The 13,184-nt window shown below is 33.0% G+C and overlaps 1 protein-coding gene across 2 annotated transcripts in view; it reads left to right on the forward strand.

Annotated features, from left to right (window-relative positions):
* Positions 1–1,402: 1,402 nt before the first annotated feature.
* The window catches only part of LOC148178479 (discoidin domain-containing receptor 2-like), a 59,425-nt gene continuing 47,643 nt past the window's right edge, over positions 1,403–13,184 (forward strand). The window contains exons 1-2 of one of the 2 annotated variants that reach the window (XM_088030556.1): positions 1,403–1,605; positions 10,109–10,219. In XM_088030556.1, coding sequence (XP_087886682.1) covers positions 10,129–10,219 — 91 coding nt within the window. In that variant the 5' untranslated portion in view covers positions 1,403–1,605; positions 10,109–10,128. Of the gene's footprint in view, positions 1,606–8,770; positions 8,861–10,108; positions 10,220–13,184 lie in introns of those variants that run through there. The other variant, XM_088030555.1, reaches the window with a different exon arrangement.

Genomic DNA, 13,184 nt, shown 5'->3' on the forward strand with positions numbered 1-13,184 from the left:
GGTAATCATGGACTCTACTAATGTAAGAAACGTCAACTTATTTTCAACAAAATTTTGACAGTGTCGACAGTGATCTTGACACTCGTTACTCCCCTTTGAGATGGTATTTTTTCAAAATCTAGAAAACTAATTTTACAATTTTGCGTAAATTTGGAATTTAAAAAAAATGTGTATATATATACATCTTTTTACATAACATGTTCATAAACAACGTCAAAGCAAGCTCCTCCATTCATAATATCGCTATATTATATAGACCCAAATGATGTCAAACAGAGCAATATCATAGAACTAAATTATGGATTCCTTTGAGCAAATCCCAATTATTTGTTTGCGGACTACTGTACTAGCATATCAATAAAATTGATTACACTTGAACAGAACTGAGAAAACCCACACTGTTGTTTACGAATTGTCGTGCATATGTGTACACAAATATCTACAAGTACGTTGCATATCAACCTAGGAATCTGTTTTCATTTCGCATGTTTACTCATAAACATTCTATTCACATTTCGAACAAATACTATTTTACAATGTCTCGGAAGAAAAACTGACAAGTGAGTTAGTGATTGTACGTCTAAATCCTGAAAATTTGTTGTAAAAGTTCAGCTATAACTTAAACGTATCGAGTTTGAATTAGAAGAGTTTCCGATTTGATGGATAAAACTCTTAAGCTTTCTAAAACCCTCTTGGCCAATTCTAAAAGCATAGGTGGTTATTTTGCTGAACCGTTAAATGATTAATCAAAGAAACCGGCGTTTTATGCACCGAGGCTAGAAAGATAAAGTGGTGAATATTGAACAAAAACAAAAGTATAAGTTTTGCATATTTCAGTAATATTATTGATTAACTGCAGTGCTGCAACTAGAATGCGTCAAAACATGAAAAGTACTTATTAGTGCAATTGAAACTGAATTAGAAGTCGCGCCTTTGTTGACGAAGCAACTTCGAAACAAAAAAATTAAACAGCAGCTACTTTTATTGAACGGTTTTAGTGTCGGATGTCGGATGCTGATGTTATCTGAAATAAAATTATCCACAAGATCATTGGATGTTAAGCAATTTAAACAAACAAGAAAAAATAAAATCTCTCGGTATCCATAATGTGGAACTTAAAGCGCTCAGTATGTAAAAAATATCTTTGTTGTACAAGTCAGTTGTAATTATTATAATTAATGCAAAAGCAGCTAATGCAAAGAAGTCGTTAAACACTAGCAAGGTGCAGTTTTTGTCGGTGTGCATGCCTCGCTCTTTCTTTCCCCTGTTACACTTGTCGCATTACTCTCGAGCTTTTATTTTCACTGTGTATGTAATATGATGTAAGTTTGCTTATTAAGCAGAGTATAAGCGCAACAGTGTGAGATTGTAGCGCACTGTGGCCGACGCACAGCACCGCGACGGCAGCGTCTATCTTAGCGGCGCGTTCTTGTTTAAAATCGATGGTAGTTAGAAACGACGCTCAGTTACCGACGCTCGCTCTCAGAGTCCGGAACTGTTACTAAATTAACCGTTAACATCGTGACATGTTACACGTTTATTTTCGATATCGTGAAAAATAACTTTGAAATTTGTCAGTGAGGGCGACCACCAAAGGAAGACAAGGTAAGGACGATCAATTCAAATAAACGTTAAAAACCAACAAAACCAAAGTTAATTAAAAACAACTGCTTACTCAAAGTTCTAAAGAACCTTTGTTGTAAAAGAAGGTAATGATAGTTTTAATCGTTTGATGTTCATCAATAAAACATCGCCATCACATTAAGGAACTCATTAAATTCTTTCCGCGGTCTCAAAAGGACTCACTAACAATGGAAAACGTCGGAAAGCAGAATACGTTATTTACGAGGAAAATTAAATGATTTCCCAGTTTCCCACGTCACGGAACGTACTTTTCCTCACCTGGGAGGATTGTTACGAAAACTTGAAACGTCTTTTTAATCTCGCATGCAAACAAGTTCTCTCCACCAACTTTATAAAGTTACCTCGGCTGTCTAATACAGCATTAAACATATTTCATAATATTCATTAGATGTGTAAAATAACTGTCACGGGCTTCCTTTAATATTCCTAGACGTTATACGAACGCGAGATCTTTAATTAGCCACGTCTCGAATATGAACAATACCTTTTGTTGACACTACGCTGACGTTTCTTATGACAACTTCTGCACTTCATTAGCAATCTCACAAAAGATGCACTCGCTTCATACATAAATAATAAATTTATTTCTTCCTCTATAAACAAAACAATGTTTTCCATTTTTGGAACTTAGTCATTTTCTAAATTACCACATCTAAAAAACTACTTAATGTTTCAATAGTTTTTATGACCATTAGCAAGCTTGAACAAAACGTGTCTTTACGTAAATTACATGTAACGAATCCACTCTTGATGCTCATGTATGCGTATATTTAATAAACATTACTTTGATTATTTTTTTACTTATGGTAAATAAAACCAAAGAACGAAATTTGAATAATTTGCTATGAACGTCAAATTATGGTCATTACTTAAAAATTTATTACAAAGCTCCTTACTAATTCAATTATTATACTGAAATCTGCTGCTTATTACTACAGCTATGCATTATTAAAGCTCTCGCTTTTTTAGCCATTTATCTAAATAAAAATCTTAATACTTTCTACCATTCGGCCGCTTTTTGTACTTTTTTTTTAGTGAACAATACATATTTTGAAAACTATTCATCTAAAGCAATCTAATTTAGATACCAATCTGTAGGTAATTTATTGAAATTACTCGAAGATTTTTATCTGAATAACATTATAAAAATTCTAAGTATACTAAACAACGAACAATTTTCGTTTCAATGAGGGGTAATTTAAAATATAAATAAGCTATTTATTACAAAAGTGAATTTACAATTAAGTAAGCGAGTAACAAAAATCGCAAAATCAAAATTAATCCACAAACGCGCTTTCGATAGAACATGAATATGCATTTTTCTCCCCCGTTGATTAGCAATTTGTGCACTTTTAAAATACGCAAACACTTGTTTTATTACGTGACTTCTCACAGCACACAAATATGTTAATGACTTTGCAAAGCCGAGTACTCAGATGCTAGAAACTCCACGAAAACATTTTAATCTGATATTTATTTAATTCAGTTGCTTTCGTCCATTATACATTCTATTATTCGTTCTCCCTTTCTACAAAAAAACGCCAAGTTTACTACTGTATTTTATGGCAGCGTTAACTTAATTCTGCTGAAAAGGCAATCAAAATTAAAGTTTTATTCAACCAGGGCTGTTAGTCTAAAATTGCTTTTTTATCTGAAAAATTTGTTCCTACTCTTGATCTATGGTTATCATTTTTTCGAAAACATTTTTTGTCTTTAATTATATTAGTAAGCACACAACAGACGAGGCGCTAAATTATGTAATAAACGACTTGTTTGTTCAATTACTTACAAATAAGCTGCAACAAGAAGTGAAAAATATAGAAAACGGAAAATCAGAGAAATCAACGTGAATTTGTTGCTATTTGCTTTATTTGTACATTTGTATCGGAAACACTACACACTACTGATTTGATTGGAAGCTCCGCTTTTGTTGGCTCATTAGGTAGTTACTCTTCGAAATTTCAAACAGTTTTCTGGCTGAGGAGAACAAAAGGAAATAAAGCTGAGTGAGTTTATAAATACCTAAATAAATCTGAAGGCTCTATAGAGAAAGAGACAAACTTTGCAACTATCGAAAGTACGAGGGTGGCTCAAATAGTTAAGCAATTTAACAACGTAAAATGGAAATTTTTATATTTGAAAATTTCTAAAATGTCAAAACAGTACCGTGTTGACTATCATTTTCATTTAAAAACCTTAAAATATGCAATCTAAACTTTTTAAAAATGTGAAATGAACCCAAAAAATTATCAGGCTTGCATGGTATTTATTATTGAACAAATACACCAGTAATACGTCAATAATGGATTCAGAAAACAGCGGTTTTCTAGCGATACAAATTAATGACAATGGAACGAAAAAGTATTGAACTCATTCAAACAAAGGATTTTTTATAAACTGATTTTTTTAAATTCATAGATAGGAATAAAACCCGCAAATTACGTTAAACATTGAATTAATTTTTCAAACCATATTTATAGTTTGTTCCGTTGAATTTTGTAGACATATTATACCTTAATCATTAATTAATCTATCACTTTATCAAACACACACACATGAAAATCTGCCACAAAGATTTTAATTTTATTACAATGGACTGAAATACCTATTCAAACAGCTTTCCAGAGTTATTAAAATATTTGCCAAGCTGGACGAAACCATCACACATACCTTTGGTATTAAATTTACACATTTTTTATTAAAACTTTGTTTCTGTCACATGATAATCGCCGTGACCTCATTGTTCACTACTGGTAATGACAGTGTCTAAAAGAAACTGTGTGTTGAGATAAAACAAATTATTGGTTGCAGCGGAATACGGAAATAACAAAGTTCCCCTGTAAAGCCAGGAAGCAAAGCTTAGATCAAACAGAAGTGTTCATGTGTGAAAACTTGGAGCCAAACATTCATTTAGTCAACATCCAATTGAATGTTCACGATGCACAGGGATTGAAGCATTAGATATCCGTGTTTGCGTGAAAATGGCGAAGCAAAAGAAGTGTCACAAAAAGAAAAAATAATTTCGCGTGCGTGCTTTTTTTTATACACCTATATGACATAAAATAGAAAGAACCGTTTACATATTGGAGAAGAGATTTTGGAGTAAATTGCGTGGAGAAAGTCGACGTAATCAGGACATGAAATCTCAAACTCTTATGAGGTTTTCTGCTCTTGTCTGCGTTGTTAGTGACGATATGTCTGTATTCCAGCCCTAGAGTTTTGGCCCGCATAAAATCCACGATGTAACCCTAATGTTGCAAACCAACTGCAATCCTTTGTATAAAGCATTAGTGTCCCATATGGAATAGAACATCCAGTGCAGGCTGCATTGTATGTCAATATTATACATGTAAATACGCTCAAGCAATTAGGTTCACTATTTGGAGGATTTACACGTAATAAACTACTTCTACATCACCACATTGCTCTCGGATTGTTTTCAATTTAATTCGTATTTCCATGTTACAGGTGCATTCATTAGCAGTAAAAATTAATTAAACACTTTCATGAAGATCGGAACAACTGATTAGGTGTCGCGATTACCTGGAAATACAACACTATTGCTCTTTTCCATTGCTGTTACAAAGCAAATTTTGCAGATTTTTAGTTTTCTCAATAACATGACTCGTGTGCTGATTGGTACTTTAGTACCTCTTTGTATGCTACTGTCAGCTTACAATGAACTAACATCAAAACTGTATAAAATATACGCCCTGCCAGATCAAAAAATCTGTATAAGTCAATTACATTTCTGGGACTATCATCTCATTATTTATGGACAACACCATCAAATTAGATGGCCAATATACACATAGTTAGCAAAATGACGCGTTCGACGTGCGTAGTCATTATTTTCTGATGCAATATTTTTAAGTGACTTCTTTTACATTACGGAACTAATTTTTCTCACGTCAAGTGCGGTCTGATGGATGGAAAGATATTTACATCCACATTTCTTCTGTAAATACTACTCTTTAATCACTTGAATTGAAGGCGTGCAAAAAAATTAATAAGTTCAAGGAGTTTATGCTTCGCCACGTCTTATTGAGTACAAATGTAAAGATAACACTTAAAACTACGGTGCTCGGTAATTCGCTATTACAAGACCGTTTCTTTCGCACAAAGTGCATACAACTTCAAAAAGTATTTGTCTTGTGCTAACACTGTTCCATTGCAAATGTTTCTTTGAATTACAAAGAGAGCTAAGGCAGTAAGTCAAGCAGAAAAAAACTTTTTCACTGTTGAAATGTAACTTCGGCTTTACCAGCACAACGCTAATTAGAATAGCATTTAAACTTGTGTTTTTAAGTAATAGAAAGCACACTTTTTTCAGAGAATCTTCATTTTGGACCAGATATTCCGCCTGTATTATTTAGTTCAAATGTATTCAAATTCCTGAGCTTCTTAGCAAAATATACTTCGTACAATATTCATGTAAATGCAAACTTCTTTCCCACCGTTGCCGTTATGTCGCCTAGATAACGCCAGTATTATCCAGATTTTAATAAATTCATGAAAAGAATTATGTATATGCATTAAACAGATAAAGGTATGCGATGATGAGTTGATAACACATGTGAGCGGTGTTTTAAAATGGAAACATAGGGTGGAGCTAAATGTCAATCATTTATTTTCAAAAGAACACACCCTCGCATTTCGACGTTTCAATTACATTCGTTAACTTTATAAACCGGTTTTGAAAAGAAATTGCAAAAATGTTGGATGTGCAGCGTTCAATTGGTGAAAAACTGTGATCTATCGAAAAAAAAAGATAGTTATTTACCATCAGTTTGGTAAACATTTTGGAGGTTCTTAAACTGGAAAGAAAAAAGCGCTTAAATTCCCAAGGGTTAGGCGGAAAGTGGTAAAATGTCATTTTTCAGCTGAATTCGTTTAATGAAATTAGCTTTGGAGAGTAGCCTCGTAAATAATAATTCATGATTTCATTAGAGGTTCATGAGAAATTTATGAACTCCTCGAAATATAATTTTCACTTTTAATGACGTCGGGTGGAGTGGGTGACGGGTCAGGTCGTGCGGTTACAGCCACGGCGGACCTCTGAAGTCGACCGGGGCAATGCCATTACCACTTCACTTGAAAACCCTATCAAGTTGAGCGGTTGAGGCAAACTGATTGTTTTATCAGCTTACAACTTAGCTTTCGCTTTAGCGTGGGGCTGAGCTACACGATACATAGCGGAAACTGGCGGATTATAGAATGCAGACCTGCAGGTGGTTACGTTCCCGTCACTCTGAAAGGAATATTTGAACTAGTTCGGCAGTGGGAAGGAGATGGAAGGAAAATTAATGGAATTGCTTTCTATATGCTTTTCCAACGGAAAATACGATTTACAAAGGCCGAAAAATAGAGGAAAGAAACGCCTATTGAGTAATAAACTTTAGTTTTGCCAGTTCTTTAAGAACAACAGCAATAATCTTAACAATACTACTCGCCTAAATAAAGTGGATAAAAGACGGTCTTGTTCAACCTTCTGCGGTTTCAATTAGTTGACGCCCCTTCTATTTTACACTCCGCTATTTAACCTCACTTTGAGATTCTCAGTGGGAACATCCTCTTGAGAATGCGTCAAGGAAAAGATGTAGGTACGCAAAGAATATAAATGAAAAATCGATAATCTGCTTTTGAGGGCGCTGGTTAGCCATAAATTATTCATTTTGTTTAAAATTAATGACAAAAAATATTCACGGGGGAACTCAAGTATTTTTTGTCAAGAACAGCAACTAGTGGTAGCGAGGGGCAAATGTACAAATGGCATGTCAAAACATAAGAATAAATTACATAGCTTTGCAAATTAAATTGCTATTTCTACAATAAAGGGTAAACTCTTAACGACTCTTGGAATATTATAGCAATGTACAACTTGAAGTAAATAACAAGATACACGGAGAAACGCCCGATGGTTGCCGCAATAAGCACCTGAAAATGTTATTTACGTTCTATTCAGAGATACCTCTATTATCCAAGAATTCGCAAATTTAATGTTAATTTGTCTAAGATCCTGCAAAAATAAGCACTTTTTGAATAGATTTTGGTTAAAAAAATAATCGTTTGGTAAACTATGCCTATTGTACACTTTTTGTTAAAATACAACAAATCACAATTTTGATTGTGTGTTGTTTTAACCTTTTTGACAGATGATTCCTAATTATCTTGTAGTATCGTAGATAAAACGTTGTAAGATACACGTTTAAAAGTTTTTTTTATAGCCATTCGTGGCTTTTGAACCAGTCACTTATGTGATAAAAAATGACTTAAAATTTTATGCAACATGTGTTTTATATTTAATATTTGTTCTGTTGAGACATTATTTTAACTTTTTTTAAGAAAAACGTATTAAAATTTCCATTTAGGGACATTTTTCTTGAACGGTTGGTGGATTGTCATTTAAGTGTCTTCCGTCACCAAATTAATTTTATTGTAATCTTACAGTTTTAACAAGCAATTGACAGGAGTACCAACTCACAAAACAGTGCTTTAAGAGATTATTTAAAGCACCGGTACTAATTGAAAACAATGCTACAATGTAAATCTTAAGGGGCACAACCAGTGTGAATTTTTGAAATAATCGATTAATTTGTTTTGCATATTTCGATAGTAGAGTCTATTCTTTTAAAAACATACAAAAATTTTAAATAACTATTTTAAATAGTTTCTGAGTTACCACTATTAGTATAATTAACTATTACAGCTCTATTAACTATAATTAAGTTATTTTTAAACGCGTTTTTCTCGAAACTACATTTTTCAAATTTGCTGCAGTTGTAACTCAAAGACAAATCATGAAATCGCCTTGATTTTTTTTTTGTTTTATTTTGTATATGTTTTCTGTACAATGATTCTCCAGTTTTTCGATCGTATAAAAATGTAAATTTGGGGGGCCAAAAATCATCGAGCAAAATATTTTTCAAACTTCGCAATTTTGTAAAATATCGAGTCATCGTATGGGAAATATCTTCTAGTTTAATAATCTAATTATTTTATTTTATTTCAACCATTAGAAAAAAAAATTAGACGTTGTAGATAAATGGTTTGGGATTTATTCGGTTTGTCCGTTAATCACGTGTTGCAACTTCAAGCTCAAAAATAAACGCCTCGTTTACATTTAATCACACAACAGTATTTGCTTAAAATCTGTGGATAATGATGCAAAATAATTTCGAATTTAAAGTACGTATGAAGATAATTTTCACTTTAGGTAAATAGTTAAATACATATTTTATATTTGTACCCACAGTTCTAATTTCTATTTTTGATAACTGGTAAAATGTCATTGCATAACATGCAAGCCCATATGAGAAAAGTTATTTTAGTTGGTGGGTAGCTCGGTTTTGTTTCTATTTTAACGAGAACTGCTGTCAAAATTCAAATCCGAAACAATTTTCCAACGAAAACCTCGTAATTAAAAGTTGGTAAACTTAAGTTTAATCATAGCAACGAGATGCTTTGAATCACGGTTTCATTACACAAAATCAGAAGAGCAGCCATGCCAACATAACCACATGTAATTTGTTTCGTGGAAAATTTCACTTACTCGGTTTTGATTTTTTAGCGCGTAGGTATACACCGGTTGGTATAAATAATTAAAAAGGGGATATTCTACCACAAAGTCGGAGCTAATGGACGTCTACTTGCTGGTCTCCAACGTGATGCAAGACCCTTTTAAAGTTGCATTGGCTGGTCAGGCTTCCGGGAACATTAAACTTTTACCATCTTTCGTTCTTCAGCTGTCGATATTTTTCTTGATGAAATCTGAAAAGACAATAAACTGTGTACTTTATTAAAGTGAACACAAAGCAAAGATTGCTTCTCTAAATTCATCGTACGAGATTAATGTCTCTTATTGATTGGAAATCGAAAAATCACATGTGAAATGTTTCAACGATAGGTCACGCGAACCCTGGATTGAAATCATTCTAAAACATTCGTTACAGTAATTAGGTCATTTATTCCAGGAACAGAAACATTGCTGCACTTCGCGAACTCCATAAAATTTCTTTCTCTGGCTTAAAGGTAAAATGGAAAAAAAGAATTATGGCAAGCGTTGATTACATCAGAAATTCGCACGATTTTTCCTACTTTTAATTATTTACTAATTTATATAGTTCACGGAAAATCTTAACCGTATTACGTTATACCATTTGGAATTAATTTCTTGTGGTCTAAAGCTTGATTTATCTTAACTTGATAAAAATTAATTGCCTTGCCTTTGAGGCTGTAGTTTCATTTACAAGACTAAAACTCCCAATTCGCAAACTAGTTAACGTTTGACCCTCTCTGATAATACTGACTATTTAGTCAAACAATAGTAATATTTGTTAAGGAGTGTATCATAATAATTATCTAACAGTCGAGAAGACGGGATCAGATATTCCCAGCGGATGTATACTTAGGAGTCAATAGATTGGATGGAATAATCACAATTAATGTTAATGTTATATTTCAGGTTCATGTGACCTACAGTGGATGAAAATGTGGATCTCCAATGAGTTTGGGTTTCTGTTTCTCCTAACTGCCGCTCTGAGTTGGTTGAATTCTCTTCAGGCCTTTGAACCTAGTAAGTAGACGTTTTCTGCCCGAAAACTTCATAAGTAAATTGATGCAACGCTTTTTAATCTCCAAATATAAAAAACTCGACTTTAATCTCCACACATATTCACTTTGTACTCTCAATGGAATTAACACCGACAAACAAAGATTTGTTTTCATGTCCAAACATAACCTGACAAAAAATTAATTAGATACATTTTCGTAAGATTTTACAAAATACATAGTTTTTTCACTACTAGCTTGAAACCAAATCATTATTATATTGTTGGCTTCAGAACTGTGCACCTAAATCTCTCTTACAAGTAGATACAACAATGCGTATTTTGGGTTGTCTAACATATATTAGTTAAATATTTAATGGGGATAGAAAAAATGTCATGGCAGAAATACGGGTGTTTTATTGGTTTTAAGTTAGAAATTTTTATTCAACAATTGCAAATGACGATATTTATATCTTGTAGCTTCTCTACTTCACTACATTATTTTTTTAAAATACATCAACAGCATATTTTCACTCATGAAATCTGCATTAAATAGACACAAAGTAAGATTGCGAATATTTTAAGTGAAACGGGAATATCTTGGAGTTCTCTGAGATTTTAAAACTTTGCAGGAAATTTTTCGGGATTTTTAAAGCTTCTCTAATGGTAACCAACATTCTTTAAGGTTTCGAAATTCTCTTAGATTCTGTTAAATGCTGCAAGATTTTTCAGGATTCTTTGATATTGGTGTAGATTCTGTTAGAGATCCTGTGGGATTCTGTAGAACTTTCTAAAATCTTCTGCATTATTTCGACTTTTTTAAGTTTAACAAGCGTTTTCATAAATTTTTGTAGTTTCCTAGGGTTCTAAGATTTCGTAGGATTATTTAAGATTTCCCGGGATGTTCTAGGCTTTTCTAATTGTAACTTTCATTTTTTAAGATTCTAAAATTCTCTTAGATTCCGTTGAATGATGCGAAATTTTTTAGACATTTCAGAACTCGCTCAGATTGCATTAGAGATCCTGTGGGATTCTGTAGAATTTCAACATTATCCAGAATTTTTCAAGTTTAGCGAGCGTTTTCAGCAAGAGTTCCCTGAAATTATAAATCTTTGTAGAATTATTTGAGATTCTCCGGGATTTTCCAGGCTTCTCTATTTATTGCAACAAACAGTCTTTATGATTCCTTGCTTTCTAATTTCTCTCGATCCATGAGACCTCGGAAAATAATAACAGTCGAGCTAGAAAAGTGCTTTCTCCTCTTGGCATATAATTATTACTATTATTTACAAAACACTTAATTCTTCTCAGTTCCATTTTAAAGCCATCAAAGGCTTCTGAGCGCTTCCATTCATTTTTTGTGCTGACTGGTATAAGCTACAAATTTTACATCAAGTGTTCTCACAATTACCTGAACACACTTTCCGTTTTTCTATTCATGCCAAATCTTTAAAGAAATGCTTTGGATATTGGATACGTAAACAGAAAACCGAAACTCATAAATCACCAACGGTCTCAATGTAACATATGTTTGTAGATATATCCGTGCTTTTACGTCGAAAACCACAAAAGAATTTATTTTATGAACATGTCCACGTTTAGGGTAGCAAATGACAAGATTTTATGATAAGATATTACTATAACGCAAAGTCATTTAAGAATCAAATTTGGAAGTAGTGATTTTGGAGGGTGTAAAAAATTAATACGTGAACTCGTTAAAAATGTACCATTTAGGAATCTCAATGTTAAGAATTACATAGAGGTCATTATTTATGACGACTATAAGAAGAAACGCCCCCTGAGTTTTACCACTCGGTCATTTAAGTCATGAATAAATAAATGTTCGGAAACTCAATTTTTCCTCTTTTATACTCCGGAAATTGGCATCTGTACATATAACAGTTTTCAATTTTGCACGCTAAATTCAAATTAACTTTATTTTATTCACTGTAAATTTTAAAAAATACATATTATATTATCAACAAGCAAACTTTTTGTTGGTTTTGGTGGATGCGCCGGGAGAAATCTTGCAGGTAGAGATTCTGTAGAAAAATGCTCGTGCATTATCCTTTTACATACCTAGTTAAAATTGTTGCATTATACAAGCTTGTCTTGGTTTATGCTACAAATACCGGCACTACCTACGAACACAAAATATTGTAGAGTAGTTTTTTACCGAAAAAGTTTAAAACTTGTTAGCACTTACTTCTGCTGCGGCAATTTAATTTAAAGCAATTTCACTAGGATGCTTTAAGACTTGCAGCGACTTATAAGTGAACTTAACGAACTGCAACATTATTTTTCAAATTCCGTAAGGTTTTCATTGAATAAATACACAAATTTGTGGGGACGCCATTATCTTTCAAGACGAATTAAATTCGAATACATTTTTAAACAAACCACTCTAATTAGATTATATTGGAAAGTTTTTTGTTTCGTTCCCTAAAGCAATTTGAAAATATGTAAAGGGCGAAAATTCATAAAACTCAATAAAACGCAATTCGCATTCAATTTAAATAAATTCCATAACATCATTCTGGTTCCAAATTAATCGTGAAGTGCTCTCTCAACTCCCAACGCCGTGCGATGTCATAGAAACAGCCGCATTTGTAGCAATATCTGCCTACTTCTTGTTATAAGCCTCCCATGATACACATCTTACACTAGCATTTAATTTAATCTTACATATAACTAGATTTTGGGAAGCACACCATCTGGAAATATTTGATTGTGTACACCGACAGTGATATAATAGAAAGGATTTAAGCCACAACACTGTTCTCGTGACCGGGAATGTTCAATACACAGTTTAGGAATGTTACGCATGTTTGGTCAAATGGAAAACACTTCATAGCAGACGACACATGCAACTTAATCTCTGGTAAGTCCGTTGTTGACGGGGCAATTTAATCAGGGGACACTGTCACCCAAACCATCAATTTTGGTGTTATTTTACAATTCTTCTCATTTTTTTGCGTGAATATTTACTAC

The sequence above is a fragment of the Gnatocerus cornutus genome, chromosome 2 (assembly GCF_029298725.1).
Source record: "Gnatocerus cornutus isolate USDA-ARS CGAHR chromosome 2, icGnaCorn1.1, whole genome shotgun sequence".
NCBI lineage: Eukaryota > Metazoa > Arthropoda > Insecta > Coleoptera > Tenebrionidae > Gnatocerus > Gnatocerus cornutus.